Raw genomic sequence first — 25570 nt, 5'->3', positions numbered from 1 at the left:
TAATTCTTTGTAAACCTGAGGGCCATATGAACTAAAGGATATACATAGAATGGACTAGATGATTAAGTAGTTGTATGTAATATAAAGTTGTATACGCTTCACAAATATTTATTACAGCTCTGTGAAAACTGTGGTAATTAATGTGAAGTACTTGTACACACATACACATACACCCTGCAGCATTGTTTCCTCATGTAGCCCACAACTTGGACCACATATGGAGTGACATCAAGTGAGGGAATAAGTCACCTGTATGAGAATCAAGTCTGTATCTTTGGCATCAAAATATGATGTTCTTGCAGCTATACTTGCAAGAAAAGAAGATAAATGTATTTAATGAAATTTCTGGTGCAGAGCCAACAGCTTTATTCCAGGAAGAGGAAATAACAGTCAAGAAACCTCAAGAGGACATTAAGATAATGTTCTAATTTAAAATCAATTGTATCGATACCTTATAAATTATTAGCCATTTTATCCTGACCAAATAATGCATAATGCCAAGACCACAGAAACAAAGCACAAGAGACTGTGTAGCAAAACACTGTCTTTCTGTTTCATGAAGAATATATATATATATATATATATATATATATATATATATATATATATATATATACACACACACACACACACACACACACATATATATGTGTGTATATATATATCCCTTTGTGTTATCAATACTTTGACTTGTGATAGAAGGGCAAGCAGTGAAATTCATCTCTCTCCTATTTCTTCACTTAGAATGTATTCAGTAATTCCTTGATGGGTGAGTCCAGAAGTGAATGAAGATTATATAGTTGTTTCCACCATTCCAAGTGAGGATTGGCTTTTCATACAGGCTTATTATAATAGATGCTAAGTACTGTATTTACAATATGAACACCTCAGTTCTTACATAGTCCTTAGAGTCATGCCCCACCCTACTCCCAGCCTCTGAAAAATGAAAACTTAATAAATTTTAGTAACTTGTCCCAGATAATGACCCGAGTGATGCAGGCTGGTCTTGAACACAGGACTTTATGTCCACACCATGAAATTGAATCATTTCTCTGGTTTGGTCATCTTATTTTGATTAGATGTAGCACTTTGTCTTGACCCAAGTTTTTCTTACCAAAAGAGAAACAGAAATACAATAACAACAAATGGTTTTTAAGAGTATATCTTTCAAGATATGTTACAAAATGAAACATTATAGTAACAATAGACTTTTTATTTATTTATTTATTTATTTATTTTGGTTTTTTGAGACAGGGTTTCTCTGTATAGCCCTGGTTGTCCTGGAACTCACTCTGTGGACCAGGCTGACCTTGAACTCAGAAATCCGCCTGCCTCTGCCTCCCAAATGCTGGGATTAAAGGTGTGTGCCACCACCGCCTGGCTAACAATAGACTTTATTATGTGGAGAATATACTAAATAATTCTTTAAATAAGGGCAGGTCTTCAGAAAGTTCAGTCAGTTTTTGAAGGTGAGTTGATTTATTTTAATTTGAAAAAGGAAATTCTGTGAGATTGTCTGCAGAGTGTGCTTTTTATGACATCTTTAATCAAGTAAGCCATTTAAATAAAAGTCTTGGTTTAATAAGCCAACACCAGTTACTGACTCTGAGCTTTGCCATAGTCAACAAGAGTGTACTCTGAATTTTAGTTAATTTACGTAAATGTACATGTGATATGAGTTGGCATGTGAGACTTTTGTATTTTGACCAAATGTTTTTTATTTTTAAGATATTATGTTTTTCAAAATTGAGGATTATCTTCATATGCTCTCTGATTGGGAATGCTAACATTTTGAACAACAGTATTCAATAAAAATATTAATCAGATGCTACTGGTTATGGTACTGTGTTATTTTGGTGTGCATAGATATATTGGGGCTATCACCTTTATTTCAAAACCTCTTAGAAGTATTTGTAGAATGCACAGTGCTTCATTGTTGAGATCTAGCAAAACCATGGCTTTTCTGAATTAAAAGGACTGGAGGAGGTGGTTCAGTAGTTAAGAGACTTCCTTCCTGTTCTTGCAGAGGACCTAGGGACAGTTCCCAGCACCCACCTGATGGCTTGCAGCCATTCACAACTCCAGTTCCAGGGCATTCATGACACCAGGTATACCCTCAGTGTACATACATCCCCTCAGGCAAAATATTCATGTTTGTGAAAGAAATTAAGTCACCATTGTTTGCTTTTGGTGTAAGCACCAGTCTTCAGCTTGAATTGCTGATTCAGGACTTCTTTTGTAATATCAACAAAGAGCCTCTGGGTATCTTGGCCTTCCCTCTTGTTTTTCTCTAAGATAAACTTACCATGACCCATTCATACTAAGGTTTTAGAGTTTTGGATCTACACTACCGTTAGAATAACATGTAATTTATCATTCATATGATTTTTGATGAGAATAAAAGAAGCCCAGAAAACAAAGCAAACCCTAATTAGATTTTCATGGTCCTGTTGGCTCTTCATTATCTTTGTTTACCTGTTGAGAAACTGACTTGCTCTTTAATACCTAGTAGATAGGAAGTCAATACCAATAATGGCCAGTGAGTTTTAGGAAGTTTCTTCCACGTTTGCTTGTTTGTTTGTGGATGGGTGGGAATGCACACTTGATACAGAGGAGGTCAGGACAACTTGGAGAAGTACTGTCTCATGTTCCACAATGTGGGTTCCAGGGATGAAACAGATGTTCTCAGTGCTTAGTGGTAAGCACCTTTTTCTGTTGAGCTATCTTGGCAGTGCATCATTATCTTGGATGTCCATTCAAACTTTAGCATATTCTTTCTGCTTGTAATCTACAAATGGGCAGGGGTATCTAAGAGTAATACCTTTGTGAATGGAAAGGAGAATTACTTTGGTAGACATTTAAAATCAAATTAGAAAATCCCATGTGAATATAGTATTTATAGTCCTTCTTTGCAGTGTATAATCAAAACTTTATTATAGTTGTTGAGAGCTGTGTTTTTGTTCATTGAAACCCTATCATTATGGGCCATTGGAGTATCTGCTGAGGGGAAGCACCACAGAAGTACCTAGAATAGTCCTCACATGAACCTTCTTTTTCCTCATCTTTTGTAAATGGAATGGACTAACCCACCGTGCAGTGATGTATCAGCATTACTGTTTAGGAGCTATGCTGTGTGCCTAAGACTATTTCTTGAGCTTTATATAAATTGTTTTTCTTCATCCTCTAAGAAGCCCAGAGTAGATGAAGATAGTATCTTGTTATCCCAAACTACAAAGAGACTGGGTGAGAGTAAACATCATTCCTGAGGCTACAAGGCTGGTAAATGGAAGACTCCATACTGTCTGACTCCAGAGAGATTCCCTTGCCTGCTATTACAGTGTCCCTGTTATTATAATTAGCCAATTATATTAATATGGCTTTCTTTGGAGAGTACTTTATAGAACTCTTTCTCATACATAGCCATCTTTGATCTGGAGGTAGACAGGTGTGGGCCACCCATTTCAAGTTGCTGGAGATGTTAATTCTGCAGTCGATTTGTCAAGCGGCCTCAGTAAAATTTAAGGTGGATTTCAGAATAAGGCCTGGAAATTTTTCCTTTTTTAAAAAGTCTGGTTTATAATACTAGGCATACCTGAAATGCATTTGTACTGCTGGTATAGTTGGTGTTTTCATGCGAAACTTAAAAGTTTATATTTTTCTCCTGGATTCTTTTTATGCTGCCATTCTTCCCCATCCTCTTAAACAAACCATTTTGTTTCTTTTCCTGGTAAAAGTGGATGTTTATTTTTAAAATTAAGAGCTTTAAAAAACATTAACATCAAGAGTATTTTTGGCTTCTAAATTGATCACTGTAATGTATTTGCTTATATGTATGATAAACTAATGAAAATATTTTTCTGAATAAGTCTAAATATTTAGATATGTACAGTGCCATGATTTGAGTTCCAGTAAGTGCCTTAGGTAGTAAGCTATGGGAATAACCAGCTTAACTAAAGTTTTACAATAATCAAAGAGAGATGAAACTAAACTTCCAATGTCTTAATCATCATTTAAGTCTTTCTCATGCCCAGGAAGTCCAAGTGCCCATCCAATAGCAGAGTGCTGGACTTGTAAGTCTGTGGTGCAAACCCATGCACCAGTTTAACTCTAGAGCTGTTATGTTACTAGGGTACTCAGTGTACAGCTTTATCTTGAAATGCTAGTGATAATTAACTTTTATTATTTTACTAGCAGAATCAAATGTGCAACTCTGTTCTCCAATAAAATTATGACAGGGGCCCAGAGAGATGGATGGCTCATGAAGTTCAGATCCCCCAGATCACATAGTAGTAAGGTAGGCATGGTAGCCCCTCTGTAATCCCAGCACTCAAGTGGAAGACACCCTTTTTGTAGAGGAAGCTGCCTAGGTAGACAAGCATAAATGACAAGCCCTGAATTCAGCAAGAGACCCTGCCTTAATGAATAAAGTGAAAAGACATGAAGGAAGATAGCCAGCCTCAAACAGGACGTGCCATGTGCCTATATACCTGTACTCACCCATGCACACTTAATGTTCAAGTGTGCACACATACCACACACAAACACACATAAGAAAGAGCTGTCCATACAATGAGAGACAACAACCTTAAGGAAAAAAAAAACTTTGAATTTACACATATGTCAATAAACAAACACCAAGACTAAACAGGCATTATGTTTTAGCATTAATATTTGTGAATATGTTCAATATTATTTAGAAATTAATTTTTTTATCTTTTGAAAAAAGTGGAAATGACTGGAAGTAGAGTGTCAAAGGGGTCAGGATTAAACACACATGCATGCAATACACATGCATACGCACACACACCAACTTTTTCATCACCAACTTCATTTCTAAGATACCACATTATTAGGAAAATGCATCTTGTTGGTAAAGGAATAAGGTGAAGAAAGCATGGAACTTCCTTTTACCCTCCAAGACACCCAGCCCATTTTACCTAAATGATTTCCTGTGGAATTCATTCAGTGACCTGCAGTGTATCTAATGTGGTTTTTGAGAATTTATACAATATATGTTGTTGAGTGTTTGAGTAGGAACTAGTGCATAGAGTTTACAGAGCATTCATCTAAACCCCAGCAAGGTTGGCTAGAGTAAAGACCGGCTTAGGATCGGCAGCCTCTAACAGTGATCATCTCCTTCCTCATCAGTTCATAACACAACCCCAAACAGCATCCTTTAGAAGTTTAGGCATGCCATACACTATGACTCACCAGAAATAAAATGGAACTTATAGAACCAGAAATTCTGGCTATCACATGGCCTCTAGTAGTTTAAAGGCACTGGTAAAAGATCTGGATCTGTAGATATTAATTACTACCAGACTAAGATATTGAAAAGGGATCGGATGAATTGGTTTTCTATGAAATGAATAAAGTTCTAAATAAGGAGAGCTTTGCTAATAGTTTTCTGGATTGATTTTCAAATTTCGGGCCAAAGGATGTTTTTATGATGATTCCTTTTTCCTCTAGAACCTTTTCCTTGATACTTTAGTTCCAGGTATTCTTTTTAGTGATTTTCAAAATGAGCCAACTCTTAACTGAGCTGCATTGATATCACGTTTGGAGATCTGTGTCGCTGCCCTTCTAAGGGACCCGCTTCCTTTCAAACCACATGTTTATTTAAATTTTGTCTTTGGTCAGTCTGTAACAGACAGGATGGATTGGTTGGGCTTTTATTGTGGTTGGTTGGTTGGTTGGTTGGTTGGTTGGTTGGTTGGTTGGTTTTGTGTGTGTATGGTGGGGCGCGGGGGAGGTGAGTTGGGTAGAATATGCATGGAGATTAGTGAACAACTTGTGGTATTGGTTCTTGCCTTTCACATTTTTTGAAACAAGGTCTCTTCTTGTCCATGGCTGTGTACTAGCTGGATTATAGGCTTCTGGGATTCTCTGGTCTCTACCTTCCATCTCTCTGTGGAAGCACTGGGATTACAGGCACATGCTCCTTCCAGATTCAAGTGGTGTTCTAGAGAGCAGCACTGAGGCCCTCATGCTCTGAGCTGCTCCCCAGGCACTGACAGATTATCAAGGGTAGTTTCAGTTTTCACATTTCAACCGTAGGTTTAAGCTCTCATACATGTGCTGACTTTCATGACAGAGAACCACCAGGCTTCAAATCTTGTCACCAGTATGGAGACACTTTAGATTAAGTGTGTGTTGAAAGAACAAACATGAAGACTGAGGCATGAACCCTCTTCCTCTGTCTGGCCACAGTGAGTTGTGGTTTCCAGAAACAAAATGAGTAAGCTTATAAAGAATATGCAGAAATATAGTCAATGTTTGCAAGATTGTTGTTGTTGTTGTTTAACTTCTGAATGTTCTAGACTATAGATGTAGGCTAAAGCAAGATATTCTGTAAATATGATTGTATGATCTAAATATCACATGGCTACCATGTTTGGTTGCTCAAATCTTTAATGGTTAGTTTTCCTCTTATTTTAGTTTTTAACTGAAAAATTATTGATTATCCTTTAAGCTTAACGATATTTAATTTCTCTGTGGAAGTTTCAAATACACACTTTCTGTCAGCCAGTAAACTTTATGAAACAAAATAAAGAAAACCATCCTGTCTTTCCCTCTGTGCTTTGTCTTGTGTTTCCTCCCTTCCGCAACTCCCTGAAAGCCTTGAACAATGTAACATGCTTGGTGTGTTTGAGACTTGATCTGCCCTCTGGGATTGTACTCAGCCTGCTGTCCTTTGTTTATCTTCTGTTCATCTTTCTGCCTTGTCTTTCTCTGCTTCTTTCCCTCTATACCTCTGCTCTCCTCTCATCTCCTCTTTTCTGTGTCCTCTTAGCTTCCCAGGCATATACTGCAGAACAAAAGATTTATCTAATTGCTCTGTTAAGTGAATGATCTTTTACAATATTGCTTCTATTTCTAATTCCAGAGCTCTTCCGTATCCCCATCAGCCAGTTTCCGAGGTTCTGAGAAACACAGGAACTCTACAGACTATTCCTCAGAGAGCAAAAAGCAGAAAACAGAAGAAAAAGAAATTGCAGCTCGCTACGTAAGTTCATCCACCTTTGCTCTAGGGGAGGCTAGTTTGTTCAGGTGGTGATTTCAACTATATCAGCCCATTTTAGAACACAGGATAACCGTATTCTTTACAAGATTTTATTTTAAAGAATTACTATGTTTTTATCTGTGTATCAATTATCTGAAGACTATGTTTATGTTTATGTGTATGCGTACATGTGTGTACAAGACCACAGTGCTTTCCTGTAGCAAGTTATCTAAGACCTGGATCTACTAGGTTATCATTTCTGTTAGGGAAGGTAGAACTTAGTTAGCTTGGTTAGCTTAGAGATATAGAAATAATGTAAAATCCAAGACATTCGGATGGGCTAGAGTATTGAGGAAAGGATGAGATTTTGTGGAAGATGCATGAGCAGGTCAGAAGAGAAGGGAGCGTGCTGGATGGGAAGCCTGGAGGCAGGTGTGTGTTGTTCTGCCTCTGCCAGCTGCTTCTCTGTAGGACTGCAGGCTCAAGCTTTGGATTTTTACTTTGCAGTTTAACTACACAGTGACTTATTCGGATTTTTAAAAAGCTGCCAGACCAAACCACACCCCACCATTTGTAGGATGTTTAGGTGGGTGTGAAAGTTTCTGTTCTGTGTTTTAGAGTAGTAAGCAGGCCATTGTACTTCAAAAATGGAAAATAGAACCATTATCTAGCTTATAACCTAAACATGAAGAATAAAGAGTATTTTGCATAAAGTGTTTAACTCTATTGAGTACAGTTTTCATCAAACATAAGGACCTCATGTGGGCACATAAATGTACCTCAAATTGATGGTGCTTCTTTTTCCCCCGGGGGTAGAAATGATGCCTCTCCTCCTCTTTGCAGGATAGTGATGGTGAAAAGAGTGATGACAACTTAGTCGTTGATGTGTCCAATGAGGTATGTTAGGGGCTAGTCCTCCTTCCTGCTGCTCTGCAGCTGTGGCAAAGGCAAGTGTCCAAAGCACTTAGGAGAAACTGTTACCAACTTTATACATTGCTCGGCCTTTCAAAATGTTGCTCCTTCCTTTTAGATGTCATGGTCTTTTCCAACCACTAGAAACAACAGGTGTCAGTGGTCACCCTACTGATTTTATGTTCCTTGCAGACTCATGGAGTTTTTTATTTTTGCTTTTGTTTGGGATTTCATCTCAATACCAGATGTTTCCTTTAGTAATTTCAGTTAATGTTGATTAAAATCCAGTTAATTCCAGACATTTTGTACTTTTAAGTAAGCTGCTAAATGCTTTTAGTTAGAAGCGTCCCCAGTAAAGGACTTGAGTGCTGTGAGTCAGTTGTCAGTTTTACATGTTTATCTTTGTAGGATCCATCTTCCCCTCGAGGAAGCCCAGCACATTCCCCAAGGGAGAATGGCCTGGACAAGACACGCCTCCTCAAGAAAGATGCCCCCATCAGCCCCGCTTCTGTTGCATCTTCCAGCAGTACTCCTTCCTCCAAATCCAAAGAGCTTAGCCTTGTAAGCTACTCCTTACCCAGAATTGCCACTTCCAAGATAGTTGTTGGGTTTGGGGTTTTCAATTTTTGCATATTTCCTATTTATCTCTGGGGCTTTAGATTTCCAGTTTAATTAGAAAAGATGTTTGGACCAGAGAGGTTTACTAACTTGATGGTATTTGCTTCCTGAGTCTGTACGCTTAAGAGAGAGAGTGGATGAAAATGAGAGAAAAACATCATAGTAAAGTTGAAAAATACACACTGGAGTTAGTGCGATGGTCTGATTGCCTGTGGTTTGTGGTGAACTCACTCTGGAGTTTTGCTGTCATTTTATTAGTACTTCATTTGAATTGCCAAGCTAGACACAGCTGCAATAGTTTAGTTTCTGCCTAAGTACTCTCTCACTAATAAGAGGCTGCTTTGACTCAACACAAATGCCAGACTGCACTTCCCAGCAGTCTGCATATCTCTCTGCACTGCCTCCTGTACAGGGCTGTGGAGTTGATTGCATTTGTGTGTCATAAATCCCCTTTTCTCTTCACCATTTATTTTCATTTTTTAAAAAGCTGTATTTGTTTTTCAGTGACCTTTTGAATTCACAGCTGAAGGATCAGAGGATTCTTGTGTTTGTGTGCAGATAAAGAATATATGTGTTTAGAATGGATAGAAGGCTAGATTGGGGTTTGGGTTCAACCTCTGTCCTTTCTTCTGGAACTCTGGTTGTCTTTTCATGGCTTCTCCTTTCTCCTCTGGGATCTATGGTGATTCATGTGTGGGTGCATCCTGAGAGCAGCAAGTCAGATATGGAACCTCTTAGGATGTGAACCATGTGTATTGGAGGCCTGACTTAACCATGGCCACCAACATTAGCCCACATTCAGGATGCATGTTTGGTGAATTTCTTTGGCCTCTGAATGAGACCAGGTTCTTACAAATAATTTCCTAAGTTCAGGTTTTCCTGAATTGTGTCTTCTTGGTTCTTTGCCAGCTAATTTTAACTGATGCAAGATGTAAGACAAGCTAAAGAAATTCATTTCTCTGTTTTGTTTTGCTTGCTTTTTTAATATAAAAGTAACTCATAAAATCATGTTCTCATGGCTGATATATTCCATCTCTTGTTAGAATGAAAAGTCTACTACTCCTGTTTCAAAGTCCAATACCCCTACTCCACGAACTGATGCACCTACCCCTGGCAGTAACTCTACTCCCGGATTGAGGCCTGTACCTGGAAAGCCACCAGGTGTGGACCCCTTAGGTTAGTAAGGGAAAATATGTTATATATTTATTTATACTTTTTTTTTAAGTAATAAAATTTGTTAAAAGTAGTAATGACCTTCACTGACTGACTGTTAGAGAAGGTAAATATTCCAAACCAAGCATGTGGCCCCACCCACATCTAACAGGTCGTTAAGTGCAAAAAAAATGGGGGGAATAATGATTGAACCATTCCAAAGGCTTAACTGATTTTGAGAGTAGTAAAATCAGTTCATTTGAAACATAGCGTGCATTGTTGACCAACTGAAGAAGGTGTGACTACTATTTTCTATGCTCTTGACTTTCTCTTCAGCATCCAGCCTGAGGACCCCGATGGCTGTACCTTGTCCATATCCAACCCCTTTTGGGATTGTGCCCCATGCTGGGATGAATGGAGAGCTGACGAGCCCTGGAGCAGCCTATGCTGGGCTGCACAACATCTCCCCCCAGATGAGTGCAGCTGCTGCAGCAGCAGCAGCAGCAGCAGCCTATGGAAGATCACCTGTGGTATGTCTACATGCTTTTATAGTCAGAGTTTCAGAACATACAACATTCTCTTTAATGTAGCTTATATAATATACTTATTAAAGGATTGAGTGTTATTAATGAAGGTACATGTGATTATGTCTTGATCTGTTTTCTTTGGGAGGATGAGAAAGTTTATGACTCCTTAAAATTTAGTAGTCATTTTGAAATTTTAAACTACCAAATTAGACCACATAGGAGAATAAATGTAATAAAGCCTTTGTTTTTGTCATAAGCCTCAATAATCAGTAATTTTTTGTATGTTCCAGTCCTAAATAAAGGACCATTAACTCCTAAGCAACCTGTCATTTTATCAATAGATACTGCTGCTGTAAATGTCTCTAAAATTATATTTTCAAATTATCTGTGATCCTAGGCTTTAGGTGCCATATTGTGCAAAGCATAATAAATAAATCTATTTGTTGTTTTGCATGGGGACAATTTTAGGTGGGATTTGATCCACACCATCACATGCGTGTGCCAGCAATACCTCCAAACTTGACAGGCATTCCAGGAGGAAAACCGTGAGTACCTTTTGTCCTTTGGATTCATTATCTACAAAGTTCTGCTCCTTGCTTTCGTTTTGGAATGGGGCATTGCTGAATAGCATCAAAGTAGTTTTCATTTTCTCTTAGCAAAAGACAAGGCATAAAAAGGTTCAGTTTTGTGTGTTCTGTTTAAAAAAAAAATCAAGCCTTCATATAAAATGTAAGTTGAGAAGGCAGCTCTGGCAGTCAAGATTTCTCTCTGTCTGTTGCCGATTTTAAGGCAGTTGTTCAGAAAGTGTGATGTTTATATGCAAACTTACATGATTAGAATTTGAACATGTAGAGAACAGACACGCTAAAACTTCAAAAAAAATCAGGACAGTCTTCTGTGCAGTTCTATTTCTAGAAAAGGTAGTTTGCTCATTTGGCTTCTTTACTGTGAGCTGAGCATTTGGAATGTCTGTTCACACTCTCCTGGGGTGATAACAGACCAAGTACAACACACCTCTTTCAGCCTTTTTGTATATTCTAATTTCATCACATCCTATTTCACAGGCTTGGTTTCCATATACATACACTCTTCTGTTCTTACTACCTAAAGACAGTTTTAATTGGATTAGAAAATTGTACAAGAAAACTTTCATAGTATTTCAATCTCAAAAAAAAAAAAAGAAAGAAAGAAAGAAACTTTTTTCTTCTTTCATAGGAAACATTCTTGCCTTGTTATACATGTGTACACATGAGCAGCTGAGCGCGCCCCCCCCCCCCCATCTTTGGCCCTTTCCTGAAATTGAACCTACCACATATATGCTGCATCTCCATTCTCCTATACTATCCATACTTGACTGAGTAGCCACAGAAGTCTCCCTCTCCCAGAGGCTGTCCTGGCTTGCCTGTTGGGCATTTATTCTCTTCTATCAACATTTTCTGTAACTCACTGTCTCACTTCACATCTCTGTTAGATGACCTAATAACAGAGCATTCTGCCCTGATAACTCTTGTCTTTAAATGACACCCCTTTTTGCCTCCCTCCCTGTTGCCATTTTTATCTACTTTTTTTAAGATAGAGTTTGACTGTGTACCCCAAGTGGTCTTAAGTTTGTTGATCCTCCCTCCTCTGCCTCCTAAGTGCTGGGCTGGTATTAGAGAGGGGCACAATCATGCCCAGCTTTTGAACGCTTACTTGTAGTCATTGTCTACCTTTTCCCACTTGAATATGAGTTCTGTAAGAGCAGAAGCAGAACAGATTCTTCCTTTTTTTTTTTTGTTTTTGTTTTTTTTAATGTTCAGAAATATTGATTACAGTTGTGGGGTTGGAAAGTCTAATTGGTATAAGGTGCCGCCCCCCTTTAAATGAGGGGTATTTTGATCATAATCTTGCCATCCCCCACTTTTCCTAGAGCCTTCTTACCTACCTAACTCTATGTTCTCTCTCAACAAAGCAAACAAAAAAGCACACATATGTAAAAATACATATGGATTCCATATTGCATTGGCCAAACTACTTCTCAGCACAAGGCCTACCCTGCAGAATGGCTGTTATACTTAGTATTACTCCACTGAAGATTTTTCCCTCCCTTGGCAGCTGTCATTTGTAAATAGCGTATTACTTAGTGGTGGGTCTCTATGTCCACTTTACCTTGTCCATGCTGGAATTTTATCTGGCTTGAACTTTTGCATGTCAAATGTATGCTATCACAGCCACTCTGAGTTCATATGTGCATCAGCTCTGTTGGATCTCAAAGTGCTGCTCCCTTGGAATCATCCACTACTTCTGACTCTTAGAATCTTCCCGCCTTCTCTTCCACATAGCTTTTGAGCCTTGAGGGAAGGGGTGTGTGTGATACAGACTTCCCAAGCACTCCAAAGTCTTTCACTCTGCATATTGTTCAGCTGTGGATCTCTGTGTTAATTACCACTTGCTTCTTTGATAAGGGCTTAGCGATTCACTGATCTATGGGTATATAACAATATGTCATTAGGAGTTGTTTTAGTGCTATGTTCATTTAGCAAAATAACTAGTAGGTTTCCCCCTAAGGCCCATGACCTATCTCATTTTAGATTCTTGGCCTTGTCAACAGTGTCAGATTTGAGATCTATTTCATGGTATGGACCTTAACTTTAATCAGACAGTAGTTGGTTACTCTCATAAGATTTGAGTTTCTGTTGTATCAAGGGATATATTTTTTCAGTCAGATTGCTATTACAGTGCAAAGAGATTGTAGCTGGATGAAGTTTATGATTATTTTTCTCCTACAGCAACATGTATAGTGTCTTCCAGCATTAGGAACAATAATCAGTAGGAGGTGAAGCTTCTAGTTGAATAGCAGCTCAATTTTTCCATATTTTCAGGTTTTGATAACAAGTACATGGTATCTTCAGCAGTACTGTCTAACCATCAGGTTGCAGAAGGCTAACTAATAGTAATGTTGAGCAGGGGTGGGTTTGACTATGGTACCTTTATTAGTCAAAAAGTTGCACACCTATTCCTAGTACTGCAGGTTTTGTTTGGTAACATATGTTATCTAGTTGCAACATTGTCTCTGCTATTGTATGGTTAACTCCATTTAATTCCTTTTATGTATTTTATATATTTAGGAAGCTTCTACAATAATAGGATTCTATATGGTATTTTTATATGGTGCGTGTATAAAAAGGCCTTCAAAGTTTAGTTCTCCTTACCAATATTCCCTTTTCTATTGTGCCCCCCCCCACCCATTTAATCCTCCTATTCTAATTTCCCCCATTATTCTTTTACATTCTATTTCCCCTTCCTTGGAAGACCCTTAGTCACTTACTAGTTACTTAACTCTAGATATTCTGAATAGAACACACACACTTAAAATTTAAAAGCTGATATTCATATATAAGATAACTTACAGTTCTTGTCTTTTGGGGTCTGAGTTATCTCACTCAGGATGATTATTTCTAGTTCCATTTATTTATCTGCAATTTTCATAATATTTTTTCAACAGCTGAGTAAATGGTTCATTTTGTAATGTACCACATTTTCGTTATCCATCCATTCACTGGTGGACACCTAGGGTGTTTTCGTTTTCTGGTTGTTAGGAATAGAGCAGAAATGGACATCAATGAGCAAGTATCTCTGTAGTAAGATGTAGAATCCCTTTGGTATAAGCCCAAAAGTGGTGGTATAGGTCAGCTTTTTGAGGAACCCCCATATTAATTTCTGTAGTGGCTGTACCAGTTAGCACTCCCCACCAAAAATGAATATTCAGTTATAGAAGGAACTTCCAAAGCTGAGCAGTGGTGGCATGATCACTCAGGAGGCAGAGGCAGGCAGATCTCTGAGTTCAAGGCCAGCCTAGTCTACAGAGCTACTTCTAGGATAGGGTTACTACATAGAGAAACTCTGTCTTGAAAACAAACAAATAACTTCCAATCCCTTAAAATACTGCATAGTTCACAGTTGATGCTCATAATGCAAGTTTATTCAAAGAGTAAATAGATAGAATATGCTGATGCTGTCCTCTTTATCCTCCTTTCTTGTTACTTCAGTGATACGTAGGTACTTGTTTGTCACCTTAGTGTCTCCTTGTATTCTTTCTCTCCCCCTTTCACCTGCCCTTCAGTGGAAAGCATGCCTGACTGACCTTGACTCTGTTTTTGTTTTCTATCTGCTGAATAAAATTCAAGGTTGTTCTTCTGTACCTAACTTTACTACAGACTAACCCAAATGTCCCAGTTGCATCAAACAGTGCTGGTTCTATAAGCCAAGTTGTTAAGTAAATATTTGACTTATTAATAAGGGAAAGAAGGCAAATTAGACTCTGAGTTCCTTGAGAGTTGAAGATATATATCAATTACCCTAAAATTCTGTGTACTTGTGTATGCTATGCAAATAGTAGTTGACTAACAAGTTTTGTTGGCCAAGAACTGTGAGAGTGAAAGATTAGTCTATTTCAGGCAGTGACTAAATAATAAGGCCATGGGATTAATTAAATAACAGCTTAGATGCCTCTGAGTAACTGAGAGGAGGTGGACGGCTCTTTTAGGGAAGAGGTACAGTCCTTTCTTGAGGCACTGTTGACAGTCACCAAGTAAGTAACCATTAGTAGTAGTAGAGTAGATAAGCTGAGGATTCTTGGTGCCAGTCAGCCTTGAAGCCCCAGGAGTGTAAGTGTGTTTGGAATATTTAAACAAGCAGTGTCCACCTTGGTCTAAGGGTCATGCCCATTAGACCACTGTAGAACTACAGTCAATTTGGCTCACGATGCTTCTGAGCCTTGCACTTGATTCTCTTCCTTCAGTCTTGACTAATGACACTAAGCACCACAGCTTTCCACTACCACAGCAAATGGGCAGCTGCCATGCTTTCCCCAGAAACCCGAACTCAAACTTTTCTGGTAATAAATATACAAGAGGTTGTTGTTTTGTTTTGTTTTGTTTTTCCCAGTCATTCATGTAGTTGGGCTGTAGATGGTCACATGGTAGATACTCCATATATTGTATTGATAGCAATTTTACTAAAAACATTGAAGAAAAGTATGTTTTTTTTAAAACTATTTAAATTCTTAAAGTTCTAAATTCTTAAAGTCTGATTTAATGAGACTTGGGAGGAGTTTTTTTTGTTTTTGTTTTTGTTTTTGTTTTTGTTTTTGTTTTTGTTTTGGTTTTTCGAGACAGGGTTTCTCTGTATAGCCCTGGCTATCCTGGAACTCACTCTGTAGACCAGGCTGGCCTCGAACTCAGAAATCCGCCTGCCTCTGCCTCCCAAGTGATGAGATTAAAGGCGTGAACCACCACCGCCCAGCCCTATTAAACATTCTTACTAACAGTTTCTTTAAAAACAAAAACAACGCCGGGTGGTGGTGGCGCACACCTTTAATCCCAGCACTTGGGAGGCAGAGGCAGGCGGATTTCTGAGTTCGAGGCCAGCCTGGTCTACAGAGTGAGTTCCAGGATAGCCAGGGCTATACAGAGAAACCCTGTCTCAAAAAACCAAAAAAGAATGTTTAATAGGAAAGATGAGAAGTTTCAGGAAGTTAGCCTTGTGCCACAGCAGGTTGTGCACAAGGGCACCACATAGTGTGACAAGTTGTGCTAAGCCAGCCATGCCACCACCCACTGCTTCTGCATGTGAGGCTGGCCAGTTTCATAGATGATGAGGTAGCCCAGATCCTGCCAGGGGCAAGGGGCAAGCACAGTATCCTTTGGTAGTTCTTGTTCCTCTTTAAGCCTCTCTGTCTCTCTTGCCCAGCTAGAGCTTAATTTGAGCTACTGAAAAGTGTGTCTTCAAATGAGTCTTGTAGAGCCAGCTGCCCTGATCCTAGATACTCATGAGGCTGAGGCAGGATCATGGCAACTTCAAGGCAGCCTGGGCAATTTAGTGAGACCCTGCCTCAAAAAAGTAGCTCATGTTAGAGTACTTACGCTGCCTTGTATGAGTGAGGCCCTGAGTCCAGTGCCTAATACTGCACACAAAGTATATCTTGGCCAGGGATTGGATAGCAGTAATGAGGGTGAATGGCAGTGTTAACACCTTACTGGCACTGAGCTTGTGTGGGGTATCCTAGATGCCCTCAAAGGAGCATCCTCAGAACTGGACTGGCATTGGGCATGACAATTTCTTGCTCAGAGCACACCATTCAGTGTAGCACCAGGTCCTGAAGGCAGTGCTGGCAGACTCTTTGAGTGGCCAGAGAGGACATAAGGTAGGTAGAGGACAGATGGACAGTAGCCAGGCAGACATCAGTTACCAGCAAGGGTGGGTACATGTACTCATCCTAGCCTGGGCTCTAGTGGGACCCATCCTGTCAGGTAAGCACAGGAATAAGGATACTGGTCACCAGGAAGCTATCCCTGTTGGGGAGAGGGGCAGGGGTCCACTTTCCAGGACCAGCTCTAGGCTGCTCTGCATCATCTTAACCGGAGGCAGACAGCAAGAGAGCAGAGAGGACAAGGACAGACATTCAAGTAGGCCATTTCCACATATGCTGACAAAAATAAGACTGTTTGAAGACCAGGCTATGACAACAAGATGCCAGGATACACACTGCAGCAAGGGCCATTCTGAGGGTGCTTCCTCCCAGACATCTCTGGGCAACTGCCTACCACAGTGGGCCCAGTCTACAACATCCCAACTTGCAGAAGGCCCTTAACTCCTTCCCTGTTGGACTGTTCCCTTAAGCAGCAGGGAAGGGAGTATGGCTCTGATTGTTGCTGGGAACCCTTCAGGATCCTCTGACAGACAGAAGTCTTGCCACATTGGGATCAGCAGGCGATGGTATAGCAGCTATTCCCAACTTGAAATATGGACCTTCCCCCCTTTCTGGGGAACCTTACTCAGCAGTGTGGAGCATCCATTCACCAGTGAGTAGTGCTGGTATCAGTACGGGGATATTGGAGAGTGACAGGGTATGGCAGTGCCGCTCCAGCATCAGTTTTAGATGGGAGGCTGCAAGGTCCATATGGTGGAAGAGGTTGTACACTTGCTCATATGCTGGCCACAGCTGGAAAACTGGGAGTAGAGGAGTGCAAAGAAAGAAGACTTTGGGCAGTAAGTGGGGCTTAGGGCCCAGGCTGCCTTTGCCTTGAGTTTTTATCAATTTGGGATCTGTGTGGAAACAATTTGGGTTGGGTGGGGGGAATGTATAATAGTAGGACAGTAGTTATGCACACCTTCAATTCCAGGACTCAGGATTAAATTCTGTCTTGAAAAACCAAAGAGGGAAAAAAATGCATTAACAGTACCTGAGCTTGGACTTAAACCTTTCTTTCCTTCAAAGACTTAGTCTTTGTCTTCAAAGACCCTTTGATTGTTCCATAAGTTAGCCTTCTCTTAGCCTGGTTCCCCTGAAGTCACCCTTTACAGACCCCCAAGAAAGTGCCCTTACATTTTCCTCACAATCTGGAAGCCACCAGTCCAATGGTGTTTCTTGAGTGCTTTCTTTGGCAGCTTCTTGATGAATTAGGTTTCTGGCTTCTGTGAAAACCATGCTTCTTTTTTTTTCTTTTTTTAAGATTTATTTATTATCATACATAAATACACTGTAGCTGTCTTCAGATGCACCAGAAGAGGGCGTCAGATCTCATTACAGGTGGTTGTGAGTCACCCTGTGATTGCTCAGGACCTTCGGAAAAGCAATCTCAACCCACTGATACATCTTGCCAGCCTGGAAACCATGCTTCTTTCAGACCTCTGCTATTTGAGTGCACTCCATTTCCTACCTAGAGGAGTTTCTCTTAAAGATCTGACACAAGGTTTAGAGTGTGACTAGTGTCTACTATAAGTAAAGCACCTGATGGCTTCTTTTGTTTCATCTCGAGTGAAAATCTGCCTTACTCAATTTCAGTTACTTACATTAAAAGCTCTCATCACCCCAGACGTTGTGTCCACAATCCAAGCATCCTATGCAGTATAGTCTTTATGTGGCTTTACAAGCCAGGTCCTGTCACTTGCAAGCCCTACTCCCAGCATTCTTACCAGACCTCATAAGTTCACTCTACTGAGGTCACACATTGGTGTGGCTCCCAGTCCTCTTTTTTTGACTCAGAAAATATCATCTGTCTATTCACTTCCCAGCCTCCCAAACTTTCCCTTAGCAGCTGTGGCATGCGCTCAGTGCTAGACTAACTTTTTGTAAACATGACCAGCTTAGACTTTTGCAGTAAAAAACTGTAAACTATCAGTTTCAGTTACTTTTCTGTTGCTTTGATAAAACACCATGACTAAAAGTAACTTGTGGAAGAAGATATTTATTTTGGCTTATGATTCTAAAGGGCTAAGAGTCTATCAGGACAGGGAGCAAGGCACTGTATAGTGGCTGGAGCAGGTAGCACATATCTTCAAATGCATGCAAAAAGCAGAGAGAAAGCTATAGTGGCAGGAGGATTTTAAAGTCAAAGCCCTTCATACTTCTTCCAGCAAGGGTGCACCACCTAAAACTCTCTAAATAGCACCACTGGATGTATAACAAAACTCAAGTACCGACAACCTAGGGTGGCATTTCTCATTCAAACCATCACACTCTCAGCTTTGATTCTGATCTGTCTGGTTTAGTCCAAGCTCCTAGTTTTCATATACTCACAAATGCTTTCTCTTGGTGTGGTACATATTTCTCAAAAAGGGCTGTGGTCTCTAAGAGCTACCAAGATAAGCTCAGCTCCTTGCCACCTGCTGCTGGGATCTGTTTTCCCCTAAAGTTGGTCTGCATCCCAGAAGCCTCACTATATTAATAGGTGTCTACTAAAAGTAGAATCTTTGATGAAGATTTCAGGTCCAGTTTAATATTTTCACACCAGGTTTTCAAGGCTGTGAACTGGAAATGGAAGTACTGTACACAGTAAGGTGGACCTTGAGGCTGTCAGACAGGACAGGACACTTTTCAGGTTCCTGTTACTTTTGTATCTTTTAGAATTTGTGACTTTTGAGTCTGATCAATGTGTTAAAACTATTTTCTTACACATCTGCTCTTTCAGTGTTTTTTACCTGTAGAATCTGAACACTTCAGAGCTTAATTTTAGCTCACTGATCTCTATTAATAACTCATTTGATTGGACTGAATCCATCTATAGGTAAAATCTGTTATGGATCATGGAACCACAGAAAAATACCAATGAAGGTTTAGCATGAAAAAATAGGTCATATATATAATATGTATATATGTGTAATATGTATATATGTAATATGTACATACATACATAACTAGCTATACTACTTAGTTCTCTGTAAACTATAGACTCATCTTTTCTTTTTGAAGTTAGAATTACATTCAGAGAGGCTCAGTAACTACTGATGTCACATAGCAACTATTAAACAACCAATTGGTATTTGGTTATAGACCTAGCACCATATCTTGAAAGCTAATGTTATTGTGTTGTACCAGATTCATTTGATTTTTTTTTTATTATTTGTTTCTTTGTTTGTTTGTTTATGCTCATCTCAAGTGTCACTGAACAAAAGGATTTTCTTTCTCTTCTATTGGACAGTTTAATAATATTTCCTATTAATAATATTTCCGAGGAAGGTAGATTAGTGGATAGAGTGTGTTTCTAGTATGCATGAAATCTTGCTTTGATATTCATCACTGCTTGAAGCAAACATGATAATTGCATACCTCTAATCACAGCACATGGGAAGTAGAAACAGACAGTTTCGGTATCCAGGACCACCCTCCACTATATAGTGAGTTTGAGGCTAACCATGCAAACATAAGACCCTGATCTAAAAGAAAACAAGCAAAAGCTAATGCTTTCCACATTTTTCTGCTGTTTTTCCTTTCTGTACCCTAGAGCATACTCCTTTCATGTTAGTGCCGATGGCCAGATGCAGCCTGTCCCTTTTCCCCCTGATGCCCTCATTGGACCGGGGATCCCCAGACATGCTCGTCAGATCAACACCCTCAACCATGGGGAGGTAGTGTGTGCAGTGACCATCAGCAACCCCACCAGGCACGTGTACACAGGTGGCAAGGGCTGTGTAAAGGTCTGGGACATCAGCCACCCTGGCAACAAGAGCCCGGTCTCTCAGCTGGACTGTCTGGTAAGTGAGCAGGGATGACAAAGACCCTGATTGTGAAAGTAATAGTACTCCTAAGAGGATATGTGGGGGGTTTTCTCTAAGAGTAATCCAGTTGTTTATGTGTGTTATGTGCACCTGTACAATCTACATTCACCCTGTCCCCAAGGTCAAAGGTAAGTCACTTAGTTCAAGGATACTAAGAGGTCCATACATAGGTATGGAACATAACAGCGCATACCTGAGAACTTTCTGAAGTCCAACTATCCGTGTGGCTGCCAAGCCCCTTAACTGTTTTTACCATATGTCCTTTGTTTGCACAGTAAATTGAAGCTTACTTTTCTTCCCTTATATCAGAAGCATCTTGTAATCTAACATAATTACGTATACCTAAGATTTCCACAAACTTATGAACAGGGGAGACAGTTTCTTTTCCTGTCTTACTGCCTATTGTTAGCATTTCATTGAACTCATAATTCCTGTTAGTCAGATATAGCAATGCTAGGCCAAAAGAGCCGACTTTCTACTGACTTTTAACTGATATGGCTTTAATACCGAGACCTTCTATCCTCAGCAAAATATGACGGCTTCAGAGCTTTGAGAACTGCAGTGGTGTATACACAGACCATATGGATCTGCATGTGCAGATTACATCTACAGTTGTTTAATTTGGTGGTGGGAGTGGGACTAGATCTTTGCATTTGGATGCTAATTAAGATTAAATATCTTGGTACTAAATTTTGTAGATCAAGTTTAAAGACTTCCTTAATTTCATGTAATTTTGTAGCATTAATCTACTTTATCATTGTCATAAGTATAAATGGCTCATTAAACCAGAAGGGAACACAATACTTTTATGGATTTCTGCTCTCATGTTAATGCTGTTTTCTTTTCCTCCTGAGTAATTTCATGATGGCTTTTGTCTCCACAGAACAGGGATAACTACATCCGTTCCTGTAGATTGCTCCCTGATGGTCGCACCTTAATTGTTGGAGGGGAAGCCAGTACACTGTCCATCTGGGACTTGGCAGCTCCAACCCCACGCATCAAGGCCGAGCTGACATCCTCAGCCCCTGCCTGCTATGCTCTGGCCATCAGCCCCGACTCCAAGGTCTGCTTCTCATGCTGCAGTGATGGCAACATTGCAGTGTGGGATCTGCACAACCAGACTCTGGTGAGGTAGGTCAGCTGAATCTACTTCTATGTTGAAAGGGAGAGCTAATTTATCACATAATGCTCAAAGCTCTGTGTGGATGTCTTACTGTGTGTATATGTTTGTGTGTTTGTCTGTGACTGTCTGGGTAGAGTGCAACTGTTTTCTAAAAAATGTTATGAACTAGATGTACTCAGAGATAACAACAAATTTTATATATGAAATCTTGCTTCCACAGTATACCTTATTTCTGTTTCTTTCATTTTACACATACATGCATGTGTGTACACACACACACACACACACACACACACACACACACTCAGTATTACTGAGTTTTAGAAGTGAAGGTCATTTTTACATAATGAATGTTGTAAGGACCTCCTGGGCTCATTAGGTGTCTGTAATTTGTTATCTGTGCCTGCTGACACCCATCATTGCCCCAGCTCCTTGGTGAGAAGCCATAGTATATAGTTATAGGGTTATAGTTTATTTAGGTGATGCATGGGCCGCAACTTCAGCAGTGGTTATATGACTCTTGCCAAGGACCCAGTCCTGGTGGTTTTCTGCTTGCACTCACATGGCCTAAATTGTCAGTGTTCTCATATTTAAGGACAAGTGGACAGCAGGGTTATAGAGATGAGAACGAACAGTAGGATTTGCAAAAAGGTGTGAGGAAATTGGGAAATTTAGTTGTGAGGCAAGGGGTGTGTATGGAAGAGAAGAACCATTTGCACTCTTTATTTTTGAAGGGCTACAATTCCAAAAGCAAAATATTTGTTCTTGTGGCTTTAGGGTAAGGTTCAAATAGATAGTCAAGGTCATACTTGACTCTGAAATGAGGGCCCACTTTGAACTCTTACCTTCGTGCCTCATGTACATTTTACCGGAAGTGTCAGTAGACCACACAGTGTACTTCCATTAGGTGTTTCTTGTAGAATGGCCTTTCCCCCCTGCACAGCCAACACAGATACATGATATGTTTTGTTATTATTTTGAATAATTAGAAGCATAAACCAAGTGAGATCTGTAGATAAACTCAGCACTGAATTTGATCAGAAAAGAGTTCTCAATAGAATTCAAATAAAAACTAACTCTTCAAGGGCTTTCACTCCATTTTGCATTTTCAGGCAATTCCAGGGGCACACAGATGGAGCCAGCTGTATTGACATTTCTAATGATGGCACCAAGCTCTGGACAGGTGGTTTGGACAACACTGTAAGGTCCTGGGACCTTCGTGAAGGGAGGCAGCTGCAGCAACATGACTTCACCTCTCAGGTGTGGCCTGTGTGTGGATAATGTGACCTACTAAAAGCAAACATACTGGACTGGAATGTGGATCTCTTAGAGATGGTCGTTTAGACTTGGTTTTCTGTACATTTTGAGTTCTGTTTTTTTCCTTTATATTTAAAGAGCATACTTCCTGGTTAATAAGACCTTATCCTCTGAAGCTACCATCATTTGTTCTAATTCCAGATCTTTTCTTTGGGCTATTGCCCAACTGGAGAGTGGCTTGCAGTGGGGATGGAGAATAGCAATGTGGAGGTGTTGCATGTCACCAAGCCAGACAAATACCAGTTGCATCTTCATGAGAGCTGTGTGCTGTCACTCAAGTTTGCCCACTGTGGTAAGCAAACCCCCTTTTTCAGTTTCTGTCAACCAGAATGATTGCTTGGTTCTTCTGTTGACTCATTCTAAACTGAGTCTTTTATTTTGGTAATGTGTCTCTCTTCCCAACTGTATAGTTTACTTAACTAGGCATGCTTCCCTAACAAGCTTTGTAAATTCTTGGTCTTAATCCACTTTATTCCTTATCACACCAATCAGTTGACTCATGAAATCCAGAAAGTTGGGTGGGCTTTACTTTTGAAATGAAAAGATATTCTTATTTGTTATCAATGGAATGAATTTCTATATTAACCCAGCACTCTATGAAGCAAATGACAAAGTAACACAAAACCCTCTTCCTGTAGGCAAATGGTTTGTAAGCACTGGAAAAGACAACCTTCTGAATGCTTGGAGGACACCTTATGGGGCCAGCATATTCCAGGTAATGCCTCGCTTGCAGAGCAGCCAGTGTCCTGTGCTGCCTGCAGAGCTTTACGTCCATTGGGGCACCTAACACCATTTCTGCCAGGCAGAGCAAAACCTTGCCTGAAGTGGGGAGGAGGATTAGTTGCCCAAGTGTCACCTGCTGAGATTCCTGATCCTACTGTCATGGCCGATCCTGAATTACCCATAACTCAATCCTCTTTTATGTTTCAGCGAGGGGTTTTAGGTCTTCTGTGGTATTTTCATGTTTATGTGGTATTTTTGTGTTTATGTATACATTTTCTGTTTTAAATCTTGAACATTTTGTGTAAATACCTTCATGAGTAGTATCAGTTCTTTTCTTTTCAAATTCTTTGATTCACTTTCTTTTATCCCTTCTTTTTTCTAAGAGTGTTCCAGAAAAGTCCAGTCAAACTAGATTAATTTTATAAACTTAGTAGCACAATAGAATTTTGTGTAGTTTAGGAAATTATTTGAAAAAACACCTGATTTAGACATGGCACAAACACATACATGCACATGAAATCTCTCCTTTCTTTTTTTTTTTTTTTAACAGATTTGTGTGAATTTCAAAGATGACTTAATGGCTCTCAATTTTAATTTGTAGTTAGAATGTTTTTATTTTTGTTCTATGTTTTGGGCTAATATAACAAACTTTCAGGTCTATTAATGAAATGACAAGCCATAATAGAGTTGATTAATTGTTTGAATCTAAAATAGAACACTATACAAGGCTTTTGGCATGGCATGACAAACTAGCTGATGTTAATGTAATGACACTTACCTCCCTTCTCCCCTTCCTCTCTTTATATGACACAAGGTTTCGTTATGTAGCCCTGGCTGCCTGGAACTTACAGAGATCCGCCTGACCCTGCCTTCGAGTGCTGGGATTAAAGCATGTACCACCATGCCTGGCTGAAGCTTAAATTTTAATACTGGGGATTTTGTGACCTTCTAGGTACACAAACTGAAAGAAAAATATTAGTCTGTATTTTTTATTAAGCACACGTATTCTATCTATGTATATGCTGACTTGGATATTTTAATCATTAATAATTACAATAAAAAAGTTTGACATGCAGTATATTAGGTACTTGTCTTACATTTATAACTTCAAATATTCCAAGTATTCTTGAGCTACTATTTTAAACCTTGTGTATGTGGTCTGCCCTCATCCCTTTATCACCTTGCACCTCTACCTCTCTTCAGTGGAATGTGTTTCTGTTTCCAACTATTGAATTCCTCTTACATGTTTTCATGTTGTATGCTTGTAGTAGTGGACATTTTCACTAGTGTCTGCCATTAGTTGTTATACCTGTGCTGTACTTGCTGCTCTGGCACCACCAAGATCCAGGCTAGCTGTCAAAGGCAACTCAGGTCTTCTCATATCTTGAATGTCCTACTCTGTACTTTCTAGAGAATAAAGGGAGTTTGTTTGTTTGTTTGTCCTTTTACTTTATTGTCTGCTTGTGTCTGTGTACTATGTTGCATATGTATTACTCAACAAAAGCAGAAAACACACTAGAACTGGTGTTGAAAAAGTTATAAACTACCATGTTGGATCTGGGGATTGAACCCATGTTCTCTAGAAGAACATTCAGTGCTCTTACCCAGTGAGCTATCTTTCCAGCCCTAGGAGTAGAGTTTAAAGAACAGGGCCTTGCCTCATTGCACAGCACTCTGACCATTGAGTTACCTCTCTCTTTGATGCCTCAGGACAGGAATCATTAGCCTAAGCTAGGAATGATCTAGTGCTGGCATGTCTAGGAATGAGACTGCCCTGTATCTATCTGCAGGGCTTCTAGGTGCTCTGTGGAGCACTTAGGCTGTGCATCTGCTCAACCACACCCACCAGTCCTGCTTCTTAGTTCCTGTGTGTGACATTCTTGATATGTTTCTCCCCTAGTCCAAAGAATCCTCATCGGTGCTTAGCTGTGACATCTCTGTGGATGACAAGTACATTGTCACTGGCTCTGGGGACAAGAAAGCTACGGTTTATGAAGTTATTTATTAAGGACAAATCTTCGTGCAAACTGGACTCCTCCTCATAGCACTTTGCGCTGTTGTACTTTTCTGTTCACCCCCTCTCCCATTCTAAAACCAAGGATTTCCAATACTCATTGCAGTTGTGGAGTTTAATCCCCTTCCATAGCCCCACTTCCT

The 25570-nt window shown here is 39.8% G+C and overlaps 1 protein-coding gene across 7 annotated transcripts in view; it reads left to right on the top strand.

The window, feature by feature from the left end:
- Nucleotides 1-25525, top strand: part of Tle4 (TLE family member 4, transcriptional corepressor) — a 145494-nt gene extending 119969 nt beyond the window's left edge. For 6 of the 7 annotated variants that reach the window (XM_031389835.1, XM_031389831.1, XM_031389832.1 and 3 more), the window contains 12 exons: nucleotides 6887-7006; nucleotides 7847-7900; nucleotides 8324-8476; nucleotides 9577-9709; nucleotides 10022-10215; nucleotides 10681-10757; nucleotides 19977-20226; nucleotides 21134-21381; nucleotides 22486-22633; nucleotides 22832-22982; nucleotides 23329-23405; nucleotides 25314-25525. In XM_031389835.1, the coding sequence (XP_031245695.1) occupies nucleotides 6887-7006; nucleotides 7847-7900; nucleotides 8324-8476; nucleotides 9577-9709; nucleotides 10022-10215; nucleotides 10681-10757; nucleotides 19977-20226; nucleotides 21134-21381; nucleotides 22486-22633; nucleotides 22832-22982; nucleotides 23329-23405; nucleotides 25314-25421 (1713 nt within the window). In that variant the 3' untranslated portion in view covers nucleotides 25422-25525. Of the gene's footprint in view, nucleotides 1-6886; nucleotides 7007-7846; nucleotides 7901-8323; nucleotides 8481-8659; nucleotides 8755-9576; nucleotides 9710-10021; nucleotides 10216-10680; nucleotides 10758-19976; nucleotides 20227-21133; nucleotides 21382-22485; nucleotides 22634-22831; nucleotides 22983-23328; nucleotides 23406-25313 lie in introns of all 7 variants that reach the window. The other variant, XM_031389837.1, reaches the window with a different exon arrangement.
- The last annotated feature ends 45 nt before the right edge of the window (nucleotides 25526-25570 follow it).

The sequence above is a fragment of the Mastomys coucha genome, unplaced genomic scaffold, assembly GCF_008632895.1.
Source record: "Mastomys coucha isolate ucsf_1 unplaced genomic scaffold, UCSF_Mcou_1 pScaffold21, whole genome shotgun sequence".
In the NCBI taxonomy this organism is placed as follows: domain Eukaryota; kingdom Metazoa; phylum Chordata; class Mammalia; order Rodentia; family Muridae; genus Mastomys; species Mastomys coucha.
The sequence above is the reverse complement of the archived record's forward strand: the minus strand, read 5'-3'. Positions and strand labels throughout refer to the sequence as shown.